Source organism: Hetaerina americana, unplaced genomic scaffold (genome assembly GCF_022747635.1).
Source record: "Hetaerina americana unplaced genomic scaffold, ioHetAmer1.1.p SCAF_5, whole genome shotgun sequence".
In the NCBI taxonomy this organism is placed as follows: Eukaryota; Metazoa; Arthropoda; class Insecta; order Odonata; family Calopterygidae; genus Hetaerina; species Hetaerina americana.
In genome coordinates, this window is record NW_027287095.1 from 45,439,003 (window position 1) to 45,465,612 (window position 26,610).

Sequence of the window (26,610 nt, forward strand, 5' to 3'; positions counted from 1 at the left end):
CTTAGATTTCAACCAAATACTACTTGCCCACAATGGAATGCTCTACCCATTACGGGCAAACTTGCATGTTTGATATTAATATTGAAAATACTGCTGACAAATAATTCAAAACATATTTCTTCCAGTTACTTGTTTCTGTGATTATTTTTTAACTTTTAAATGTTATCAGTTTATGTCTCAAACCACATTGCTTAAAATTTTGAATAACAAATGGTGTTATTTAATAAAATCATGTTAGTCAATTGCACTGCTGCAGAGTTGAGTGTGACTTTATGAGCTCCAAGATTGTAAAATGAGTGACAAGCTATTGTAAAATTTTTCACAGGGCTGTATGATTGCTAACTCATTTTATGATAAAAAATATATCATAATATTTCATTAATTAAGAAACAGAAGACTTGAGTTGTCACCTGGCACCGGAGGTTATAAGAAACAAAGAGGCAGCAACAAATTTAAATTTATTTGAATTATGCTACCTTATATTTTGATGGAGTACAAGTATTCCTGTCACTCAAATTTTATGCCTCATTTATCTGATGGTGTATGCGTAAAAAAATTGTCCCATACATTGGTTCTCTCAAAATCATTACTGCGCTACAGTTAATGACTTTATTAGCCTAATTTCAGGAAAAAATATAATGTTCTTTGGAGTCACGTGTGAGTAGATAATTTTGAAACCTTTGAAAATGCCCACTCATGTAACTCTCAAATCAAGTGCATGACTTTTTAATTCAATATCTAATTAAACAAGGTTTATTGCATGCATTATTTGCTCTATCACTTCCTCTTTCATTCCCTCCTGTCCCCAACCTATGCTTTGTGTGCCTGCAAATCTTAATGAGGTAATTAAATCTCTAGTTTCTCACCTCAATTAGTGGTTTAACTTATGTAAAATTCATTTCTATTTTCCATAATTAATTGTGTAAGACTTCAAATATCAGTGGCATCGTTTTATTATGGCAACCATATTTAACAGCATTTGAGAAACTGCAGGAGAAATACAGTAACTTTCCTCGGACCCACATGCTGGGTATATTTAGCACATTTTTGCATGGGTTCCGAAATATTAATTCTCAGTCTAAACGTATCGCTGTCAATTTCTTAATCAGGGCAAATATATTCAAAACACGATGGGAACACACAATGCAACTTAATATACTTACTTACCCCACCCCAAAAGGGAGAGGAAATAAAAAGGTTGAAGCTAAGTAATTTACTTTAATCAAAGCGATAACGTTTACTGGTGTTTTTTTGCCTACCAACGCCCCAACTGATTAGTGTAGTTGACAAACTTTAAACATGTCTTACTTTTACTTTTTATATGTTTGTTTCTTATAATGGGGTTTTCTTTTTGATCGATTACCCGAATGAAGAATAATATGTTCACATCAAATAGAGATCATTATATTGAAAATCCCAGCTCTCCACTTCCAGAGACACGAAAGAAAATGTTCCAGCGATTATTTTTAAAAACACATTTGATCATGGCGCCACAATTTACTGCGCACTAATTTGAAGAGCAGTGTAAGTTCATTATTAACAGATAGAATTATTATTGTACTATAATATAATGACCTAATTTTTTTAATACTAATAGATATTTTTGTGAGTTAGAACAATTGAATGAAAAGTAAAATCACAATCTTTTAATCTCACAAACTTCTGCAACCACAACCAACCCCAACACAGCTGTGGTTGCTTTTCATGACAATTGAAGGCATAGAATAATTTGCGTTCGTACTGTCCTTAAAACGTTTCATCTTTCATGCGTTAATAAAGCGTAATGCAGGCGTTTGGTGCTGACAATGGTAGTTTACGTGACAGATTTTAACTGTGATCACTCGTCAAGGAAACTGTTCATTTAAGGAAATGAGCAATCCGAAAGACTGCGTGGTAAGTGGTGTGCCGCCCTATTTTGTCGTTACAGTTTCCAATTCTTTCGCTAACCATTTATTTACTTTACCCCTTGGTAGTGCGAAGATGAATGGTCTGAAATTCAGCAGCGTTTTGAAAAGGAAGGTTTGGATTTCAAAAGTCTTGGAGCTGAGGAGCGGCTGCTTCACGTTTGGCGGTGGTTAGTTGACGCAGAAAGCAATTTAAGGAGTTCTAGAAAAATGCTGGATAAATTACGAGAACTTCAGAGTGAAGAAATGGAGGTAAATGATTTTCTCTAGCCCGCGGAGTAGAAATTAAATTATTTTCTGTTCGATGTTTATAATTGCAGGGGATGTTACGGCACACAGGAACGACCAGCTCGGTTGCACAATAAACTGTAGTTCAATAAACGTCAACATTTTATATTTTATGTAGAAATCTCGTGTTGGTTATATCATTGTTTTACACTCTTAAACGGGGAAATACAAGCACGTTCTTGGCAGTAATAATTTTTTAAGGCAACGATTTTTATTTTGCTGAATAAAGTTAAGGTTATTGCAACCGTCTATACGAAATACTTATTTGTGGCAGCGCATGCCATAGTACAATTTATTTTAAGTGCCAGTGAACGGCATTATATTTCCGTATGTTGTCTTATGAAACTTAGCTATCGGAATCTTTAAGTATTATATCTGTAAAATGACTGAATAAAATGTTAATCACATGCCTACAGCTGTGCAAAATGTGTAGTTTTCAAGCTGTTAGCTAAGAAGTGTGCTAAAATATTGGTAAATATTTGTAGGAAATGGAGAGTTACATGTGCCACATTCGGGAATTAGCTGAAGAAAGAGCTGAAACTTTGGAATCGGAAACAGAGGCTTTGCGTTCACGACTTGAGACTTCCCAGCATCAAGCTACAACATTAGCAAACCTTTTGCGGCAAAGTGGTCTTAGAGGGGTTTCTGAAGATTCAATTGGAGAACAGGTAACAGATATACCAGTGTCAAATACTATGCTTAAATTTTAATGACTTTTATAATTTCTTAAGTAACAGCATATTTGAGGAATTGTTCAAGCCTTTGGTCTTCTGATCCAATATAATGGCATTCAAACAAATTGACTTCCAATAATATTTCCTAAAACCTATACTTTTATAATTATAATAAAGAGATTTATTAATAGTTTTAGTACACTCATCATCAAGATTATAAATATAAGCATTCCTAATAAAAGCACATATGTGAAAATAAAAGTGGTATTACTCATGAATTAAATAATGCAACCAAGAGAAGTTTCAATTCAGGCTTGCATATATTTTGTTTCAGGTGTTCAACTATTTGATTCTCCCAATTGTATATTTACTCTTTTGTAACTTATACTCGGCAGATTATTTGTATTGCCATGATTATTATTTCAAATGAGGAAACTGAAGATCAGTCCATGTATATTCACTCTGGAAGTCATGGATTTTCATTTGTTGACATTTCTTCTGATTTGAATCTTTTGCTTTGTGTTACACCAGAATGGCTGATACATTAAATACAATACCATGTAAAATATTGATTGAATTGCTTATTGTTCAATTTGAGGTTGTGGTTTAAAAATCTGCTCAAGCCATTGTTGTTTTATCACATTACAGAATTTTCTCGAGTTAATGGTGTTCTACTCAAAGTGGTCCTCAATCAAACCCCAATGCATTCTATTAGAAATGGTGGAATTTTGACTATTTTTCAGGTTGCTCTCTTAATAGCAGACCGTGCCAAACTGATTGAAGAACTGGATGTGCTCAAAAAACTGAAAGGGACAAATGGTGTTAATGGGATGAATAAAGAAAATGATCTGCTTTCTGAAATAATCAAAGTGAGTACCTTTAGTAGATTTTGTTGCCAGGAATTTAGTTTCCTTTCTTTTCACTTCTGCTGTATATTTTTGTCAACTTCACAGTAAGACTGTTGTTTACTCAATAATAATTATGGCATAGGGACTTAAGTTGGAAGGGAATCAATATACCCATAGTTCTGACTAATTCCAGTTTTAGCAATTCCTATTAAGTTGTAAAATATCTGGCTTAATTATTATTATTTATTTATTTATTTATTTATTTGGGATACATTGCTGTTAGGCGATAAGCCGGGTGGCAATGACATGATATAACAAACAGTAGTCATTCTTAAAACATATCACAGTGTCATTAAATAGTCGCCATTAAATAGTGTCATTAAATAATCCCATCATGTATACCTTTTGCATTCACGCCTAAATGATTTAATGCTTTTGGGTAAGGGCTTAAAGAGTTCATCAGGCAGCTGGTTCCACTCTTTGATTCCCATATTTAGGAATGAAAACTTGGCGGTGTTTGTCCTTTGGGGCATGTATTTGATTTTAAGCGGGTGATCATTCCTGCCGAGATAACATGGCTTATTTACACTCTCGTTCAGTTCTTTCCAGCCTCCGTCAGCTTTCAATATTTTAAAAATGGCACACAGTCTATTCAGCTTCCGTCTGTTCTTTAGTGACCCCCATCCTAGTGAGCCTAGCATGTCACTTACACTGTCGGTCTGCCTATGTCGCCCTAAAACGTACCTGGCAGCCTTCCTTTGCACTGCTTCTAATTTTTTCACATGCCCTATTTCAAAGGGATCCCATACTGTGGTCGCATATTCGACAATAGGCCTTACAATTGTTTTGTAGGCCAATTCTTTAGTTGATTTAGTGCTTCCTTTGAGGCTCCGCATGACCCAGTGGAGCGATTTAAAGGCCTTGCCTACCACATAATCTGTGTGAAGTCCCCACCCTAAGTCTTTACTTAGGTGTACCCCTAGATATTTACAATTATCTTTTGTTACAATCGTTTCTCCCATTATTTTATATACCCTTCCCTCACCTGCCTTCCTTTTGGAGAATGAGATGTGGATAGTTTTTGCAATGTTTATCTCCATTTTGTTGATTTTGATCCAATTAGCCACGTTATCTATGTCACCCTGCAGAACGTCGCGATCACTGCTGCTGCTGATTTCCCTATAGAGTATACAGTCATCAGCGAACAATCGTATTTTGGAATTGACACATTCCGCAAGGTCATTCACGTAACAAAGAAACAGAGGAGGACCAAGCACGCTACCCTGAGGTACTCCGGATGTGACGCGGGTTTCTTCTGAGATTTTGTGCCCAACAAGAACCTGCTGGGTTCTATCTTGTAGGAAGGCCTTCGTCCATAGTAGTACTCTTTTATCAATATTTAGTTTTCCAATTTTATCTAACAATCTGTCATGGGGAACCCTGTCGAAGGCTTTTGAGAAGTCGAGTATAACTGCATCTATTTCTTTACCTTTGTCTAAGCAGTCTGATATTTCCTGGCAGAGTCCAAGTAGTTGGGTTTCGCATGAGTACCCTTTGCGAAAGCCATGTTGGTATTTAAATAGCCAGTCCTTATCCTCCCAGAGGTCACGTAGATATTTTTTTATATTGTGTGGCACCATACAATGCCATGTGGTAAGCATAATTAAACCAATTCTTTGAACTCTCATTTAGTATTTTATGCTGCAATGCTCTCCTCATTTATTGCATGCAACCCTGCACTGCATTTTTAAGATAAGGAAAGGTAAAAGAAAGCAAAGAAAATTAATAAATTAGGTTCAAAGTACTTAGTAATTTGATCATGAATCTGTTAAAATTCATATGTACCTATTGTACAGCTACACTACCTCTGCCAATAAGCTAATTAGAGCAGTAATTTAGAACCCATTTTGTTGGAAGAAACTCTTGATATAACTAGTAGAATTACAGGAATTTTTCTGGATTAAAAATAATGAGATCTGATGGAGGTAAAAAAAATAGATGGTCAATAGCCAAAAAAATCATGCTTCTGAATAAAATATTAAAATAGTATTTATTGTCTAATTCTATATTCTAATCAGCCCTACACAAAATTGACAAACATTTTCTACTTCCTGGTTAGAAACCAAGATTGTCTACTCTTTTGATGACTTAATTGTTTTTATAAATGTGCTAACAAAAAGGAAATATGCATTTTGTTATTAAATTCATTAAAATTCAAGTGTAAGTTTCAGTTGTATCAGATTAATTTTCAGTTCTTCTAATTTAATGCAAAGCTTGAACTGCCTTTGGTGAAAACATTCAATTTATGGGCACCTAATGGATAGAGTTACTCACAGTTCTTTTTTCACAGAATACATGCTAATACCTCTGATTGTTTTTTATTCCTTTAAACATGAAAGGCTTTTTCACTAATGTGCAGTGTTTGAAATTGAAGATGTGACATAAACCAAGCACAGTATTTAGGCAAGTAAAAAAGAAGTCGTATGGAAATGCTGGTGACATTATAAGAGTAGTTGAAACCCTTATGGCGAAATGGGCTCCTTTCCTGGCAGAAATTTCTCTTTACATTCATGGATAATATGAAAAAATTAATATTAAAGTTTTCTGTTGAAAAAAGTAACAAGCTATTCTTTTTCACGAACTTGTACAAATTCTCAAGGAATTAAAAAAAATCCTCCTAGCAAACCCCAGTGTTTCATAGAAACCTGGTTGATGTCACTGAATGCCCAATTTCCACACTTTTAAGTTGCCCATACTTAAAAAGGTATTGAGAATTTTTTATAATTTCATAATGAACAGTGAGGAAAGTTTGTAAATTTTAAACAATTTTGTAATCCTGAAAAATTCACTTAGGAGATTTAACTGTAACTTAGGGACAGTATTAATAAACTTTATTTCAAATAAAATTCTGCTTGAAAAATGCAAATTTAATAGAATGCAGTTGTAGTCCATGTATTGATCATTTATCGTATGTTCAACTGACCACAGAACAGACCCACAGACCAAAAGGCCCATGTCACTGCCTCTGTAGTTCAAGGTAACATACATTTTTAGTATGAAAATAAAGTATGCCAACTTTATTTGATTAGGTTTCATCTGAGAAAGAAGTACTGAGAAGAGAGGTTTTAGAAATGTGTGAGCGGGTCCAGCTCTTGGAGAGGGCTTCCAAACAGCTTGAGTTAGACAATGAGAGGCTTGCTTTCAAGGTATGTTTGCATTATGGGGAATGATTTATGTGTAAAAGGCAAAATAATGTATTTCTTTGACCTTGCCACATTTTGAAAATGTATAGATTTACTAAGGTTTTATTTAAACAAATCAATCAGATGTTAACCCTCTTTGTCGCAGTTGTCAGAGGCTTTGGCTGAATTAGAAGAAAGAGAAACTCAGTTGAGACAGTTAGGTGTGTGTGAGTAAATTGCATTGGCCTTTTGTAATAACTCTCTTTGTTTTGTATGAATATGGCTATTGTTCCAGCATGGTTCATTTTTTATATCTCTCCACCTGCAAGTAATAGGAAATATTATTTGCATATGCAAGTGAATCACAGAGAAGAACTTCTATAAGAATGATATGGATGAGATGTTTGCACCTCTAGGCATGATTTTTTTTTGTAGTTGGCACAATTCTATCTCTCCATGATTATGTAACTTAGTTGTATTTTTTGTTCTTTATTGGCTTCAGTTATGTTGTCTTCAAGGTTTGTTGCTGATATTTTGTGAGAAATTCTAGTTACAATTATTTGTTTACCTAATGCCCCAGGAATAGCTGAATGTTGGTAAAAACCCAACTCTTGAAAAAATTCAGTGCTTCATTCGTTACATTGAAAACTAAAAAAATAGATGTATGGCAGCTAGGTTGAAGGGCCAGTGTATATGTATTGCATGGTGGTTACATACCCCTGAAATTCAGCGGAACTTAAGTTTTATTTTTGAAAAACCTTTGAATATCTCTTTGATGGTTTCAAACTCTTTCTTTTGGCATAGAATAATATTTTACAGAATATACATACCTTTAATCTATCAAGTGATTGCATCATTCATATTGATTTCATCTTAGAAATGTCAAGTATTTGTAAACTGGCTTCACGCCATGAGACATGTTCAAGCCCCATACAGTTTGGATTGTTGGCATCATTGTTTGAGCATTTTCCTTGCTGCCATATGGTTATGGTAATCAGTCACTATCTGTAAATCTCTGGTCTTCAATCTCGGCTAGGGAAACTGCCGAGGGAATAATTCTTTTAATTATTTTGGGTCCAATCATATTCTACCTATCCGCATTTAAAAGTCATTACAAAGAGTAACACCATATGATATTATTTAATCAGCATCTTATGCCCTTAGGTATGCTCAACCAATGAAGGTACATGAGGAATATATGTGATTAGAGCAGTACTTTTCCATGGTTGACAATTAGTATGTAGATTCGAAATTATTAAAGGTATGGATTGAAACTGCAATAAAACCTACTGCAGACAATCTTAAGGGAATCAATGAATAATCAACTGTGAATAGAGAATAGTTATCAAAGAATTCTTGACAAGTCAATGAGAGTGCATGGTTGGAGCTATTCCCAGAAATGTGTGATGTAATATATAAAAACACTTAAATATATTATTCTTGATTAAGGAAATAAAAAATCACTGTTAAAGAAAGTATTTAATAGGATAACAAAGTATGTTTTAGTCTTGGTGCCAAAATGATTTATATTTTTTAGGTATGTCAAAGCTAACTGCTACTTAATATGGTGTGAATTCAGTGAAAATTGTTGTTAGTCATTGTTTGGCACAATCCCATATAACGTGTAGCTATATGTATTCTATCTGAAACCAGCAGCACAAGAATTACTTGTATAAATGTGTTTTTGTTTGTTAACAAGTCTGTTCTTCAATGAAGTGAGTTTCATCATCGCAAATACTTGAGCAAGAGTGTCCCACCATATTTACTATGTTTGGGTTCACATAACTGTTAAACTTTTAGAGTGTAAACATTATTTCAAAACTTCTCGGTTGAACTTTCAAGAATAGTGAATCATCATGTATGTGTTCTCAATGGAGGGTGTCTTGGAGCAAATCAAAATGAAATTGGTGACAAAATTCAAGACTTGTTATGTAGTGTTTTGGTCTATGTAACTGCACATCAACTTTCTAAATGAAAATGATTTATATGTCCATGCAATATGCTTGAAACTGACATAATAGGTTGAAGATAAGGGATTTTTGTGCCTATCAGCTCCCATTTGTATCATCAATAATTGGTTTTCCGGTTATAAAATGAATACATGCATGCATTGCTCATGCTTTTCAGAGGCCCCCTTACCATCATTGACTTCACTGAAGCCATAAAGAGTTTTTAAAATTAAGATTCCATGTAAACATCAATTTATTCTGTAATAAATAATGTCTATGGTTTCAGGATTGTCTCCATTCTCAAAATATATGATTCTTTATTAGCATTCTGAGAAACAAAGTTTTGCTGCTCTTTACACCTTTTCCTCCTTTGTAGATAAGTGCATGCAACAATTGCAAAGGAAGTGTATTGTGCATAAATTTAAGACAGTTTTAATGGCATTTAGCTTAATTTTCTTTGTTTTTACACAGTTTTAAACAAGTTTGATTATCTTTAGTCTGTGAAAAGTGTCTATTTAAAATATTTTTTATGGCATGATAATTTACAATAACATTGGCAATATCCACTTTAGTATGATACTCTTTTTCATAAAAGTCTTATGTATCTCTTCAATAATTTTTCTCTCTCTATGAAGACCTTTGAAGTCCTTTTTATATGGCCTTAATGGATCATATTTTTAATCTATGGTTCACTCAGTCGAAATAGTCCAAAAACTACTCAAAGGTTGGTATGATGCTATTCAGTCACAATTTTCAATACTTAGAAACCACCCAATTAAAAAATGTGTCCAGTATGTGATGGTTTGCCAAATATTTATGTTTTTTTCATTTCCTACTCTAGTTTTTGACAAATTATGGCTGGACTTTGATCATCATTCATAATTATTGAACCAAAATTATAATAGTTCATTGAAAATGAGTAGTAACATTGCAGAATCTGCTGGAAAGAAATCACATGCAGTTGCCTCTTGTGTGTAGCATGGGGAAATGAATCTGCTGTTTAATTACATTCTCCAAATGTTTCCCAAGTTAAATTGAAATTATATGATTTCCTTTTTACTTCATCAGATATCTAGTATTCAGTACAAAGCATCATTTCTATGGAAAACAACAAAATTACAATATCTTTCATATTCACAATAATATTCTAAAATTATTAATCTACACCAAGTATTGTATACTTCCTGCCTGATAAGTTTTTACCTTAGTGTTCAAATGCATAAAAGCATTAAATCTTGAAAGGATAATATAAATTTAATGGCTTTCTTAGGTGTTTTCTCAGTGATACACAATCTTATGGTGCTGCTGATGCATCCTCTTCTGTGAACAAGGTTTGGATCTAGGCAGATATAGGATGGAAGGCCAAGACAAGGGAGGGAAAGGGGGCATTAGAAAAAGGGAAGGGAAAATGGAAGAGTCTAAACAGATATTCTTACTATGGGGTAAGGGCTATAGCCACGCCCCGAACAGCATGCATAGTTGCCACTGACCATATTGGCCCCTCTGTTTTATTGGCTAATGCAATGATTGCAGCTTTGGTTTATTTTCTTAGCCAATATATTTCATAAATATTGTCTTGTTTATATTTTTGTCTATGGCTATTTTTTAAGCGTTTTAAGTGAAGTTTAGTTTTCTTGTAGCTTGATCCCTATGGCCTGTATTTATGTGGCCAAGTAATAAGTTTTATTGTTGATTGTAACAATTGTATTTCACCATCTTTCCGTTTCATGCATATGATACATGAATATGGCCTAACATTTTTGTCAATTTTCTTTCCTTTTAGTGAATAATAGTACTGAAAGAGTTGCTCTTCAAGGTCTAAATGTTTTATGGGGTGGCCATCTTGGAAAAGGACTGGCAAACACTTTAGGACCAGCTTTCACAAAAGGCATTTCCAGAGGAATTTTGAGGAAGGTGGCTGGAATTGGGGACATACCATCACCACTGAGAAGTAGTAGTGGGGAGACCAACGAGGACTTGACTGAAGTTGGCATTTCAAACCAGTTGAAAGGATCTGGAGACAGCAATAAAGTGTGTAACAGTACATTTGTTCTTGGAGAAGTGGCACTACAAAAAGAAGGGATTATTGATGTCAACTCCAATTCTACAAGGCCTATGGAGTCATTGTAAGAATATTTTTTAACCCATATTTGCTTTTTTGTCAAATAAAATATTTCCGTCAACTTGTGGTGTTAAACTGGAAGTAAATACAAGTTAACCTTGCTTAATGTCAATTCATGGTAATAACAATTGAAAATCTTCAAATAACAAAATGCTTTGTTCTGGTAAAATAGCACATTGTAAACAAGCTAATTAATATTGACTGAATTGATAGAAATCATGGGGAAATTTCCCTTGGGTAATTTACAGCTATCAAATGACAGAACTGATTGGCCATCGTAATCATATTTCTTATTCATCTTCCATTATAATGGCTGTATATTGTGTAATATATAAGAGATTGAATGCTCACTCCAGGGTCATATCACATTAGCTTAGAAGCATAATGATTAGATTTTCCCGTTTAAGTCCTAAATTACATGAAATTTGTCCTACTTTAACCTAAAAGATCTGGTAGCCATAGGTGTGTCTGTATATTAGCACCTCACAATTAGAACTTTCTGGAAGATGAGTATTTCTCCTTAAAAATGTATTGTGTGAGGGCCAACTTAAAGGTTCTGGGTCTGATAATGAAAATGACTATTAATGTTTTCAAAAGTTTTATTTTTCAACATAATCGCCTTTTTTATCACCTTTTCATCCACTGGTTTCCAGTGCCATTTTTCCACCTCTGTGGTGTTCTGTAAGTGCTGCATCCACTTGTCTACAGCTGCAATCGCTTCTTGATTGAACAAAAAACATTGACCAGTGGGTAAACTTTTGATTTTGGTGGAGGTGAAAGTCCACGGGAGCCATATCCAGGAAAAAGTGTGGATGGTCCAGCACTTCATATCGCAAATCCGTCAATTTTCCCATCGCCAAGACATTTTTGTGGGCAGTTGAATTGTTCTGGTAAAAAACTGTTTTTTTCCCCTGAAAGTCAGGTCTGCTCAAATTGTTGCATCCAGCTTGGTTAGAAGGTTAAAATGGCAACCCTCAGTTACTATTTTACCTCTTTCAAGATAGTCAATCTACAGGATACCTTTTGCATCCCAAACAACTGACATCATGACCTTTCCATGACTGATGGAACTATCTCCTCCACCTTCAGAACTGAAACACTGGTCTATATCCACTGCATGGACTGATGTATTGATTCTGGTGTGTAATGGTGAATCAATGTTTCATCCATTGTCACATATCCAAGCAGAAAATCACTCTCCCTTTTTGTAAAGTACTCCAACCACTCGAAGGAAAGTGTCATATGAATGTGGTTTCGATCCACAGTGAGTATGTGCAGTACCCATCTTACACAAATCTTGGTCATGTGCGGTTTCTCGTGCCGAATGTAACTGAGGCATTCTTTTGGTGTCCATACAGTATTAGCAATTTCATGCACCCGCAAATGTTGATCTTCCAAAATCATATCATGCACTTTTTCAACAATTTTTGGTGTGGTTTCATTTTTCAGGCATCCTTCATATGTATCATCTCAGGGGCCACGTTTAAACTCAGCTATCAATTTCTTCATGGTGGAAATTGAAGGAGAAGACTCCTTACATATATTTACAATCCTCAAATAAATTTTGGATGTCATTAAACCTCTTTTTATGAAGAATTTTATCACTGTACTTTACAGACTTTTCCATTTCTAGCAATACACCCACCTCATCTGATTCAAATGACATCTTAATGCGAACTGTGGGATAGAATGGCTTGCAATTTCACCTAGCATCTACTCTTGTGCCAATGTGGAAGAAAAAAATCATGTGATTAGTGATGCCATCCATGAGTGAAACCAAGAACTTTTCAGACCACCCTTTTACTTAATGTAGCATGTCAGGAAATATTAGGATATGTACCTATTATGCATACTCAACATAAATAAAAGAAAATTAGCAGTAATTAGTTAACAACAAGTATGCAATGTATCTCATCAAGCTAATCATTATAAAAGTTGGTCCCATCATGGCAAATGTATTAGTTTATATAGATGTTTAGAAATATATTACTACCAATATTTATCCAATTAAACTATATTCAAAGAGAAATCAGTTTTTAACTTAGTTTTTCTTGGCCCATTTAACAGCCTTTTGCTTAAGATGCGCTATCATAGCACATAATCATATTTTTGGTGTTACTAATGAGACTACTACAGTCATCTTCATTGGCATATTTGTCTGGATCACATGGATTAGACTCATAGAGACAGATGCTATGACAGTCCAGGTTCATGGCTGATGATGTGAGCAATTTTTGAATTGCTAGAAATGATTTGGTATTAAGTGAACAGGGGAACCATATTTCTTTATAGTCCAGGCTGTTTTCTACTACCTTGATCAAAAAGTTCCCGGAATAACCACCGTGTGGCGCTCCCATCGTTCCGATTTGAGTTCTGTTTTTTTTGTTAAATTGGTACATCTGTTGTTGATATTCCCTTTAAATCTTAGTGTCATAACTTGACATTTGCAAAAGTTACGGTCGGTTTTCGGTATGTCCATCAGTGCTTCCTGCGATTTTTCCATTACTTCCTCTCGGCTGCTAAAACGCGTTCCCCGTAATGGTTTTTTAACTCGATTGAACAGAAAGAAGTCACAGGGAGCCAAATCAGGTGAATTCGGTGGCTGTTGGATGGTATTTGTTGCATTTTTTGTCAAAAAATTACGAATAATGATAGCACTCTGCGACGGTGCGTTATCATGGTGCAAAATCCACGAGTTTTCTGCCCACATTTCTGGTCTCTTTCGGCGAATTGCTTCACGCAAACGTCTCATAACGCCCAAATAATACTCTTTGTTTACTGTCTGGCCTTCTGGCAAAAATTCATGATGCACTACACCGTTGTAATCCATGAAAACCGTCAGCATTGCCTTCTTTTTTGACTGAAAACGACGTGGTTTTTTTGGTCTCGGCTCATTTGGTGAACGCCATTCACTTGCCTGATGTCTGGATTGCGTGTCGTACTCATAAACCCACGTCTCGTCTCCAGTAATGATCCTTTTGATGAATGTGGGATCGGATTCAGCCTCGCAAATCATGTCTTTTGCGACGTCAACACGGTCTCTTTTTTGCATGAAATTGAGGTCTTTTGGAACCAACTTTGCTGCTACACGACGGAAACCCAAATCATTAACCACAATGTCTTGGGCGGATCCATAGGCAATGTTCAAGTCCTCCGCTATTTCTCTGATGGTTAATTTGCGGTTATTGACCAACATTTCTTTTACTTTATCAATTTTTTCACCGACTTTCGATGTCGATGGTCTGCCACTGCGTTCATCATCTTCGATTGACTCACGACCACTTCTGAACCGCTCGTGCCACTGGTAAACGACCGTTTTTTTTAGAGAATCGTTGCCGAAACACTTTTCCAACATTTCCAACGTCCGTGCGCCACTAAATCCGTTTTTTACGCAAAATTTAATACAAGTTCGTTGTTGCAAATTTAAATCCATTTCTGCAATTGTAAAAAATCGCCAACACACGCAGAGATAGATGTACTCTTGGCTACGTAACTTTTGCAAATGTCAAGTTATGACACTAAGATTTAAAGGGAATATCAACAACAGATGTACCAATTTAACAAAAAAAACAGAACTCAAATCGGAACGATGGGAGCGCCACACGGTGGTTATTCCGGGAACTTTTTGTTCAAGGTAGTATGCTATCCCTATTATTGTGATTTACATAATTTAGAAAATGTGGGTGTTTATGATTCATCCCTTAATTTCCTCATTAACCATCAGAAAAACTTGCAATAATTTCACAAAATGATTTTCATTTCAATCAAAGATACACAAATTTAGTGTATAAGATGCTACTAAAATCATCTAGTTGAGATAAAAACAAATTATTTTTTGAATAAATTGAAAAACTGAAAAATGAATAAAAAATGAACAATGTTCATCAAAGAGTAAAGTGGATAACAAGCAAACCAGTCAATTACTCACGATTCCTGGGATTGTTCTCTATTTGCTATTCACAAAAGACTGCAGCTGTTGGTCACTTCTAATAAATATTAATATGATCTTTCATTTTCCTATCCAAAGGTTATTATCTCAAGTGAATTCAAAATTAGTAGTTAATTTTTGTTTATCTTGTGGCTTTTTAACTCAGAAATTACTCAATGTATCCATGAAGTCCCTAGCATAAGCCTCAAATATTCCAATCCATAATGCCAGCCATAAATTTACTGATAAATGTAAACACAGTCATTTTTCAAATGGGATCAAATGTATTCATTCGTTGCTCTCAGAATTACGAGGGTTATCCGGAAAGTAGTACCCGTTCGTGCCGCATGAAGTGCTGACGACGCGAGTAGCCGCTGGACGAGGTCAGATAGCTTCAGTGGCTTGTCTGCCTTCTCTGAGCCAAGTTGCGTGACGCTAGCATTGCCTGTGTTGTTTCTGTGATTGTTTACAATGTTTAAAAAAATTGAGAACGCCGCCAGTTGTGAAGTGAGGGCAGTGATTAAATTCCTCAATGCAAGAAACGTTCGCCCATGTGATATTCATCGCCAATTAAAGGAGGTGTATGGAGACAATGTAATGGACGAGTCGTCTGTTCGGCGGTGGTGTCGCAACTTCAACATGGGGAGGGGGAACACACACGACGATGAGCGTTCGGGGAGACCGTCTGTCATTACAGACCAACTGGTGAGCTCAGTTGACGAATTCGTGAGGAACGATCGGCGCGTCACAATTGATGACATCTGTGAGCATTTTCCCAATGTTTCTCGAACAATTGTTCATGAAATTGTTAAACACCATCTGCATTATGCAAAAATTTGTGCAAGATGGGTCCCTCGCGTATCTCAATGAGCTGGCGGCGAAGGACTATGCAGCAGGAATACAGAAACTTGTCACACGTTATGACAAATGCCTTAATTTGCTTGGAGATTATGTTGAGAAGTAGTTTAAAGTATCCTCTTTCAAATAAAATTTTTTATGTTTGTTAATATTTACTTTTGTGTCTTTATTTCACGAACGGGTACTACTTTCCGGATGACCCTCGTATATCTCACAGTATTTTTAATGATTGTTTAAGACTAAGCTACTGGCGCTTTTCTGAATTGGTGTGGTAAAGTTTGACTTAAACATTGGCATATAATAAGGGGAGAGTAAGAGTATATATGTATCAAAATTTGATGATAATGCTGGAACAATCTCTTGGCTAACAAGTCCATTTGAGTATGTAGCCTTCTACCAATTATGCATTCAGCTTAAGTGTGTGGGCAAATGGCCAAGCATGCAAAATTCTTTGTTTCTTTAATGATTTTACAGTCCAGGAGAAGCTCATTATTTATTAGTATCATGATAAATATTATACTGTGTTTTTTAATTCACAGATATTGTAATGTGTATGTTCTTTGTATTCATTTTAAAATCAACTGAAAAAGTATTTTGGTCAATAGAATTGTAATATTGCCAATTCTCTTCATTAATGTTAAGAGTACCATTAGAATTCTTCATGATTAATCCTTAACCTGCTTTTACTTAATTTAGAAAATGCTTCGATTCTGCTCCTGCAAGCCTTCAAAATTTAGTCTCTTCATCAACCTTTCACTTGTCCTCTGAAAGTGGTGGCCGAGGAAGTCTTCCAATAGACTCACCCCATCGCCTTGCCAGCATATTGGACTCCCAGATAGCTAGTTCACGTAGTGAACTTGTGCGGCTAGAAGAAATACGAAAAATGCAGGTAATTAGTGTGGTCTTAACTTCTTATCCCAAGTATTCACTAATTTGTCATGAATTTTCACAAGAAAAAAAATAAACATGCTTCCCCTTCTGTTGAATTCCTAGAAGCATGTTGATGCAAAAAATAGTCAAAGCAAATATATTTGGCCAATTTGTATTCCCTAGCATCAAAAATTTTTTTTAATGGAAAAGAAATTAATGGAATATTTTTACTAAAAACATTGCATCAAAGATTAAAATGTTACTGTGATTTAAAAAATATTTGACTTTTCAAATTTGGCCTCAAAACCAATATGTGCCATTTTTATTAATTTATTTCAGACTGAAACTGAGAATCTAAGAGGGCAGTTATCTTCCATGATTGAGAAGTATAATGCTCTTGCAATTAGACACGTGCAGTATAAGGCAAAGAGAAAAGCACAAGTTGATGATCTAAGGCAAGTTAAGAAACTTTCATTTTTTGTCCAGTGCATGTACATTTTTTATTCTAGAATATACTTACATCTACATAATACCCCGCAAGCCGCCGCAAGGGCGTGTGGCGGGGGATGTTAGGTCACCAACCGTAAAAAGGAAAAATACCACATGCAAAAAAACAAGGTGGAAAATTACACCCACAGCAGCGCACACACTCATGCAAAAATCCCTTCATCCAACAATCATGCAAACACATATACCGCAAAACAACAAAAAACTGCACCTCAGGATGCAGCACGAAAGCCATCCTACAACATGCAAGCTAGGACACAACAAGCAAGAATGTGAAACATCGCTACCACATGAACATGCACCAAAAAACACTCTATCCCCCAAAGAGACTGTAAAAGGCAGGGAATGCGACCCAACATTGCAGGTAGCAGGAATTTCCCCCCACGTAGAGGGACGAGGGATTGAAAGGGAGACTTAAAAACAGATGAACAGAACACGAATGAGGTCATTCGGAAAGAATGGGTTATTATAACAAAACACCTAAGGTTGGTGGAAGAGCATGCATTTAAGTAAACTAATTATTTTTAGATGCTGAGGGTGGCAAGTGGAATTTTTGCTATCTATAACCCTGCAGTCGCTATCCCGCACTGTCTGTGGGAAACTTTACACTGTTATAGTTAGGTTTTCATGGTTGATGTTTTGAAATTTTCACATTATGAAATCAGTTATAAGTTTCAATCTATCTGCATAACCTATTGTAGGTAATATAATCACTTGTAAATTAACTTTTTTTAATATTTCTTAAAATTTACATTTTGTAATATCGTGCCATAATGTTTTTCAATTAATCATTTTATTCCTATGTTCAGGTCAGCTGATAGCTGATATGAATCCTATTATGCTGTAAACATACCCTATGGCAATTCATAATGAAGCATTCAGTACCCCATGGATTAGCGAGTGCCAAAAAATATAATTTGTAAATAGCAAGTTGTGAGGCCCTATGAAGTGTCATATAATGTTAAGAAACACTGAATATATTGATTGGAGCATTAATTCATTTTAGTTTATGATTAATAGTTGAAAAATCTGTAAAATATTTCAACTTAAATTTCATTAGCAAATTGTAGTTGTATATTTAATACATAGTTGTCTTGTAGAGACATCTATGTACTCATCTATGTACTCATTATCATCTAAGTACCATATAACAAAGATAATTGAAGTAGACGGCTGAGTCTGAGTTATTTGTTGATTTGAATTTTGTATTGATGTTTTCATCTAACCATGTTGTGACAGCTGCTGTCAGGCAGAAAATACAGGTTCCTGTATTCTTCTAGATTACTTCACCTAGATACTGAACTTGAGCAGAATGCCATTGCTTTAGCAGTCATCATTTTACACAGAATACTTCAGTCAAATGGGAAAATTCTAAAAGCTGTGTAATTTAGGAAAGCATTTTTTTTACACTAAACTTTGTCAGAAATCTTGTTAGAGGTAAACAATGATTTTGATCACAATCGGAGGGGCCATGGTTAAATCATTTGTTGGATGGTGGTATGCGTATATCTAGTTAAATCATTTATGCATTTAATTTTTTTAGTGCTGTACGCTTGCATGTTCATCCATTATACTTACTATATTAGTGGTAATATTTTATAGAATTATTTTTATTATTATTAAGTAATCTACCGTTTAAGGTAGGTTTTGCATGGACCCAACTACCAAATTAATATTTTGTTACTCCTATCATTTATAGAATTATAACATAAAAGTTATAAATTTATAAAATTTATATTAAAATTTAAACAATTTTGACTTTGAGAAAATAGTTAAGGGAAAAATCAACTTGAGATCATGTCAAACAAAAAATGAGAAATTACTCCACTCCATAATGGCAAAAAGCTTTGCCATTGGAAACGTTTTGAATCCATAATTTGTTATAAATATCTTTTTAGAAACAGGCTAGATGTGGAGCTAAGCTCCTTGCAGTGTGAAGTGGAAAGTCTGCAGTCACGCCTGACTGTTCAGAGAAAAGCTCAACGTGGTGAAGAAGCTCTTCGGAGACGTGTGGAAGCTGACCATCGCCGTTTACAAGAAGAGAAGAGAAAATTATTAGTGAGGTAATAACCAGTCATAAGAACTTACTTGAAGTCTTTCATACCACAGCTTTTACATGCATTTAAATGCTCTGTTACTTTCTTGAAAAAAATGTTGGTTGAACATATGACGAGTTAAACTCAGGCATCTGTCCATCCAACATCCCTATGCACTAAGCTCGGGCAACTGACAAACTGGCCTTTCGCAATAACCTTCTCATCCATCTATGAATCTACTTGACTTGAAATGATTTCATTCTTGAATTGCATTCCAATTAAATCTTGGAATAATCTGTTGCAAACTTGAAAATTATTATAAATTACAACTGAAAGGTATTATTACTTGTTTAGTTGAAATGAAAAATTAATCCATAAGCAACTCAAGTGTGGATTCAAACTTATTATAAGTATATTTTACCCAAATTCTGATGTATTAATCTCTCTTTTATGATCCACCATTATCTTCACTACTACGGTGTGACATTGTCAGGCATTAAATAAGGCAGGCATAAAATAACCTGTAACTTGATACTCTTGTACAAAATGGTAAAATTTTACCAGCGTGGAACAAAAATGAGAAAAAATCAAACAAAGAGAAAGAGGGATAATGTTTAAGAAGGCAACCACTAAAAATTGATAAACACAAGCTAGTCCCATAGTTTTGTTTACTCTATGTGATGAAATTGTTAGTGATCATAACTCATTGTATGGTTTTCATATGTAAAATCAATACATTACATGTAAATAATTTGGTATCAGAGAAGTTGGTTAAAGAATGATGGTCAGAACGTAGTCATACTTATAGCTATAATATATGCTGCTTCATTGATTTATTTAGAGCAACTTATGTTGGTTCAGAGGTTGCCTTACATAAGATCTTATTTGGCATCGAGATTTGGTTTGTAAGTTGAATAGTTGCCATGTTCATAATCCTCCATAATCTCATGTGCCTAATAGATAATGGAAAACCAGTGTCCTTTGCTAAAGACAACCCTAGGTCATGCCTGTTCAAAAGTTATTACATGTTTGCTATCTTTGATAAATACTCATACCTTGGATTCTTCACTTATTAAAATGTTCACACTCTGTGTAGCACCTGTATTGTGTGGGTGGCTCATACTTAAACTTTAATTATAAAAAAATTACCTTTAACAATCAATTAAAAGAATATTCATACTGCAATGTACAAAGCGTACACTTTTCATTTGGAGAGTGGATTTATTAGGATTACAATTTACCTTTCATTCTGTATAATCAAGTCTACTGTACTTTGTCTAGAGTACAAATTTCAGTGCTTTCAATGTTAGAATGTTTCTGGCAATACTTTTTATTAGATTCCCCACATTAACTCGTTGTTGATCAGTGGCATCGCAATACAATCCTGTTCCCGGGCTTCCTATTCATCCCTGCCACTACCATGGATCTTTAAGGAGCAGAGAAAAGGATTCTTTTCTCTGATTACCTTGAAGACTTACTTTAGAATCATATTTTGTGCCATCTTTTAGTGGGGAATAACATTGCTCTATTCATCATTACATTAAGCTGGATATGTAGTGTGACAGCAGTGGGAAACAATATTTATAACAAGGCACCATATGTAGTCCTTTTCAATGAAATCGCCGTTGACAAAAGTTAGAGTCTTGCGCAGGTTTAGGTGCCTCTGCTTTCTCCCTTCTCAAAAGGGACCTAGGAAGATGGATCATTCTTCTGACACCTTCCCTTGGACCATGGATGAGGTTTAGGAGGGATAAAACACTAGACAAAAGTACTAGTTCTCCCAGAAAGAATGATTGCAGCTGTGAATAAGTCAGCTTATAAAGCTGATCTTTATAAACATATATATGTATATCTTCTAAAGCAATAATTTCTAAATAATAGGGCTAGTATTATGATGTGACCACATTTTCCCATAATATGTGAAGTTGGCTGTCTTTAATGATAATGGATTACTTTCATCGAAATTTACAGTTTGATAATGTGCTGTAGTATAATTGTTTTACTTTATTTTCATATGCAAACTAGTTGAGAATTTAACATGGGTGTGACATTTAGACGATGTAGGTACTGTGGAATCTTGCTTAACGAGCACCTTGCACAGTAATTTGCATAAGCAAGCAAAAATATTGGTCTTGAAAATGACTGTTATCGAGCAAACGAGACAGGTCTCTTCTGGAAGAAGATGCTAAGGTGAACCTTTATTTGTGAATGTAAAAGTATAAGAGAATGTATAGCCCAGCCCAAGCTAACCAAGGCCATCTCAGGCTGCTATTTAGTGCAAATGGAAGCATCGACCTGATCATTAAACCCCTGCTTGCTTAAAATTCAGGAACTCCATGAGTCTTCAAGAAATTTTAAGTCCCAAACAGTCACACTTAGTTTCTCTCTAGAATTAAGGTTTGGCCTGCCTACACCCCTTCCCCTGTTTGGTAGTGAAATTACCCCCAAATCCATGTAAACCCTTCTTTCCTCACCTGCCACCTACTTGGATAAACTAGAACACATTGGGAATCAGAGAAAACATATATTTTTTATGATTTCACCCTCATCTCCGCAATATGCTGTCAAATATGTACTGTTTTTATTTTGGAAGGCTGAATTTTTAATTGTTCAGCATATTTTTGACTTTTTCCTGTTAAGTATAATAAAATAAACAAAAAAGTTCACTTCCTGGCTCCTGGTATCCGACCATTCTCTGCTAATCATACATGTCTTCAGGTATTCATACTCAAAATCTTAGTGAGGGTGGTTGGGATGTGATCGGATCCACGGAAGAACTGTACCACTACTCTTTTAATACAGGGAAGGGGTATGAAAAACATTTTTTGGACTGGTGAAGTCATGGAATTTTGAAGTCAGAAAGTGGCAACCCTGCCATTCTAGCGGTTGTCTTCCTTTCCGATCCCTGGCTGGTGGTAAAGTGAAAGATACCCTTTTTTTGCAGTGAGGCAGGATATGTAACACTTTAGATGCTCATTGGTAAAGAATCTCTCAGCTTCAGTTTAATGAGGACCCCTTTTATTCACACTACTCTATTTTTTGTACAGTGTATGCAGTTTATTATTTGTAAAATTTCATTTTCAACTAGTCTGTCTATCTGGGAAAAAATAAGTCCTACTGCTTTTGGGACTGACCTTGTAGTGAGTTGATATATCTGATCTATGATTCAAAGACATGATAATTAACAATTGAATATTTCATCATATCATGCTAACTTATTGTTTAAGTTTTCACCATTTTTATCAGTGAATTATGTATTGTGAACTTAATTGCTAGTTAACTGAAAATGTGCACCCCATTATTCTTTATGCTATCTGGTATGAATAGAATAAGAGATATTTGAATTATTTTAATTGAATTTTTAACTGTTAATATTCCTGGGTTTTCTCATTGATGCTTTTAGTGCACTCAACCTTGAATGTGTTGTACGAGACAAGGAGCGTGAGGTATATGTACTGCAGAGGAAGGTTCGAATGCTGGAAAATGCAAATTCTGATTTTTTGGCCAAAGTACTCCAGCTAAAATACACATCAAGACCGCCTGGGGGTAGTCTAGGAACACCTCCATTATCTCCAGCAACCACTCCCACTGAAGATATTAAATGTGAAATTAACAGTTTTCCAGATGACCCAGTTCAGAATCACCAGGTAATTACCGAACTTGGTAATGTATAATTGTATTTATCCCAAAATATCATGTGATTGGGAACCAGGTTTTGAAAAAGCATGCCAGAAAGAAGTATGCACATATGACTGTGCTGTCAAATGAAACACATGCTTCATGCATTAAAATGAACATTGGTATAACATTCTCTTATTCCATCAGGAGAGTTTGTTAACACAGTTCACAAAACAATTTCTGGCTGGAGTGAAAAATTGAATTCAAAAGAGGTATGCTGTCTGTTGCTTTCGAGGTTCCCTCAAAAAGCTTGAAGATGGGTTTATGATTATCAAACCCCAACACATGTGTGTTACAAACATTATGAAGTTGATAGGTAGTAGAGTAATAGTTTTTGTCAAACATCCCAGTTTAACAGTTTTTCAAAACTGTTGATAGGTTCTTCCCATAATATTAAAAGACTTAGAATAACATTACGATGAAGTTGGTATATTGATTTATGCTAGTCATACCTCAGTTACTTAGTGTATCATGATATTAAAAAATTTAGTTTGTGTACCACGAAGAAACCGTATTCATGAGAATATGTCCTCATGTTTAAATGTAACCTGGACTGCTCTCCATAAAAAAATAAGGTGAACTTCATGTATATGAAATTATATGCTACAATGCCTGTTTCTTGATCTTTAATTCACAAATTTATGCTGTGCCACAGTGGTACTGTATTATCTTCCTGTGAAAATCAATCTTTTGGTTATTAACGTTCCAAGGCATTAGCAGATTATTTGATTGGTAAACGTTGTTTAATCATTCATTTTTAGGTCAAGTTTGATCAAAAAGCAGTCATTTGAAATATTTTTCATTTCGTAATGGAGCATCCTTGGATTTATTTATCCATATCAAACACAAATCCTGCCATACTTTTTCATGCCATTTATCCATTAAAAATTGCTCAATGGTTTTTGATGATAAGTATACATGTCTCAGTTTTATAATATTCAAACTTACTATCAGTATTATTTTACATGTGCTATGAAAACTGATCCAATACATTATATGCATATATATAAATATTATATCCATAGCCTTAGAAATTGTATGCTTCCCTTGAATGTGGCATAAAGCCTCAAGTAATTTTTGGCATGGCAAACAATAATTTAGAATGTGTAAGTATATGTAACTAACATAAAGTAATGCATGCATTTTTTTACAAAATTTACATTAACTATAACGTTCAATATTCAGTTTTCTAAAATAAATGAAAGATTTGTTGAAAGTGTCTTCAACTATGGAAGTCTCTTAGTACAATGTTATAGTTTGTTTTCTTTATGGTTTGAAATTACATAATAAATTGATGTAAAGGAGAACATGCTTTATTATGCACACAGCATGAAGTAATGCATTTATTGTTTTAGTTATTCATAACTGTAATTATTGTATTGTTTCTTTGAGGAGAGTGAACATGCTCATATTTTTTGAGAGAGGGTACAATGTGAACATTTATGCATGTCTAAAAATGTACATGCTCTTACAATTTTGGAGCAGAATATGTAATGCAATTAGATAAGAGTGTTCTCTGGTTGTGAAAATAGATCTAAATCCAGTTAGTGTACCATTTAAATTGTATTATTTTCTACTTAGGTGTCACCAAAAAAATTGGACTCGAAAAATACAGTGACAGTTAAAATGAGCTAAATTATTTTTAATCCATGATTGAAATTTAAAAAAATACCTTTCCACAAGTGTCAAATTATGTCTCAATGTATTTTGTGTATTTTATCTTGTTATAAAAACTGCTCTAATATAGTGTTACAAAAGCAATTCCCCCATCAACTTTGGAACTAGGTATGATAATGCCGATGTCCTTAATGAATTATGTGATTAACGGTTTGTACAAAGTATGATGCCAATCTAATATTGTGATATATGTTAAGTGATAGGAAAGGTTCTCTAACCATAGCCTATATATATTATCTTTACTCTATTCTAAAATCAATTTTGGAAGTGGTTTTGAAAGCCTAATGGGTTTCTTTTCCAATGTTAGAAGCAAGAGATCATATTGGGGTGAAGTTAGTGTTGGGAGAAATTTTAAAGCTGAACTTGAGTATTTCAACTTATCTTATTCTCAGCATGTCTATTGTTTTACAAATGTATCACACTCAATTTCTTCTATACACAAGCATCCCAGCCATAAGCTACAGTATATTTCAACTTCAATTTTGTAAGTGTAGTATTGTGTATAGTCCGTCCAGTGTTGTGTTTGGAAGAGCTTATACATAATAAGTTTTGCGGAAGATACCACACAATGACAGGTATTTCATAAATCTTTGCTTGGTATTGATAATTTAGTGGTGGATTACCCACATGAAAGAGATGATGGAAAATTGAATGATGCAGGGATTTTAAAGTATCCTTGATTATGCACCTAGTTATCCAAATGTGCATACAGAAGTGATTACCTCTCTCACCATTTTTAATCCCTCTCGTGGGATATGTATTGTATTAAAATTGCACAAAATCTGCTTATATGTCACCCATTGTGAGCACTTAGAGGAAATTTTACCATCTATAACTCAGACAAAATAAATATTTTAAAAAATATTATGTTTTCCTAATTATTTTGCTAGTTTAGGTGGGAAGCAATTCTAATTCTTAGTACATGTACCATATATTTGTCCTAGTTATCAGAGAGAAACCCCTGTATGATTGTAATCTCAGATATGGTGGTATTCCAACTGAATTGATAGTAGTCTGAAGAACTTCCTGAGAACATTCATGATGTCTTAAGGTAAATGGGGCTTTTAGGAAGTACTATAAAAAATACTCATGCAATCATGATTCCATTATTTAATATGCATTCAGGTATCCTTAATTGGGTGCCAGCAGGACTTAACTGATACCAATCTGGGGATTTTTTTTCCAACTGGGTGTTACGGATTTTATTTTGATGCATAAGTTTTCTGAGTGCACACTTGCAATCAAATATACAACCCAAGTATTCGACCTGAGCATATCAACTGCAGAAAAAATATTTCTTGTGCAAATGTATCATTTGTACAAACTAACAGTTATTTTTTATGTGATGAGCCAAAAATAAGTATGCTTTAATCAAAAGTTGCGTCTACATGAAAATTTCAAATAATTTTGTATTGCCTAACAATTACACTTCCACACACTATTCACAACCACTGATTTATCATGATTACTAAAATTGTCAGGATTATTGTCATAGCTAAATAAAGAAGAAGGTTATACTTTTTCTGTGTGATTTTTTAAAATACATGTGTTAAACATGTTTGCTTTGTGTGTTTTTTCAAAGAAGAGTTGACTTTGTAGCAAATAAAAACCATGTTTCTTGTCCACTGATGAAGCTGTATTGTTCCATATCATGAACCTGGTCACATGAGAACTGCAATAGTCGATCTTTATCCTTTCTTTTACAACTTCATTTTTAAAACCCTATTTTCTTACACTCACTTTTGTTCCCGATGATCTCTAATCTTAAATGCAAAAATTCACTAAAAAATGGTGTCTAGTATCAGGAAGTTGACCAGCATTGACTATCATTTTCATAATAATGATAATGCTTTATTCCCCATAGACACGTTCAGCGTGGTGTCATCATAAAACGGAATTACTGTCAGGTTATGGATCTTTGTGGATTGCATTGCATTACACAAGTTCGAAGATAGGTACATATTAAAGAGTTGATGCTCACATGGTCACTCCTTCGTTTTTCTGCACTTCCATTCTCCTCACTCTTTACCTCGGGCCCTGACCTAGTGAAATATCATGATATGTTGCAATTCTAGCAATCACCAATCAT

The 26,610-nt window shown here is 34.6% G+C and overlaps 1 protein-coding gene across 3 annotated transcripts; it reads left to right on the forward strand.

Moving 5' to 3' along the window:
• Window positions 1-1,704: 1,704 nt before the first annotated feature.
• LOC139693455 (paramyosin-like) lies at window positions 1,705-25,385 on the forward strand. 3 transcript variants are annotated; one of them, XM_071591614.1, is made up of 11 exons: window positions 1,705-1,893; window positions 1,974-2,156; window positions 2,678-2,860; window positions 3,610-3,735; window positions 6,804-6,920; window positions 7,063-7,123; window positions 10,629-10,971; window positions 16,450-16,642; window positions 16,963-17,078; window positions 19,029-19,193; window positions 22,570-25,385. In XM_071591614.1, exons 1-11 carry the CDS (start codon window positions 1,870-1,872, stop codon window positions 22,838-22,840), a joined length of 1,782 nt encoding a protein of 593 aa, XP_071447715.1. In that variant the 5' UTR covers window positions 1,705-1,869; the 3' UTR covers window positions 22,841-25,385. The 3 variants fall into 3 exon arrangements, with proteins under 3 accessions (XP_071447715.1, XP_071447717.1, XP_071447716.1); XM_071591616.1 differs by having other exon boundaries at window positions 19,035-19,193; XM_071591615.1 differs by having other exon boundaries at window positions 7,063-7,117.
• Window positions 25,386-26,610: the final 1,225 nt, after the last annotated feature.

Coding starts and splice junctions, on each gene's coding strand:
- LOC139693455 (XM_071591614.1), top strand. CDS start 1,870: ATGAGCAATCCGAAAGACTGCGTG. Junction 1,894..1,973: donor GCAATCCGAAAGACTGCGTG/GTAAGTGGTGTG, acceptor ACCCCTTGGTAG/TGCGAAGATGAATGGTCTGA. Junction 19,194..22,569: donor AAGAGAAAATTATTAGTGAG/GTAATAACCAGT, acceptor TGATGCTTTTAG/TGCACTCAACCTTGAATGTG.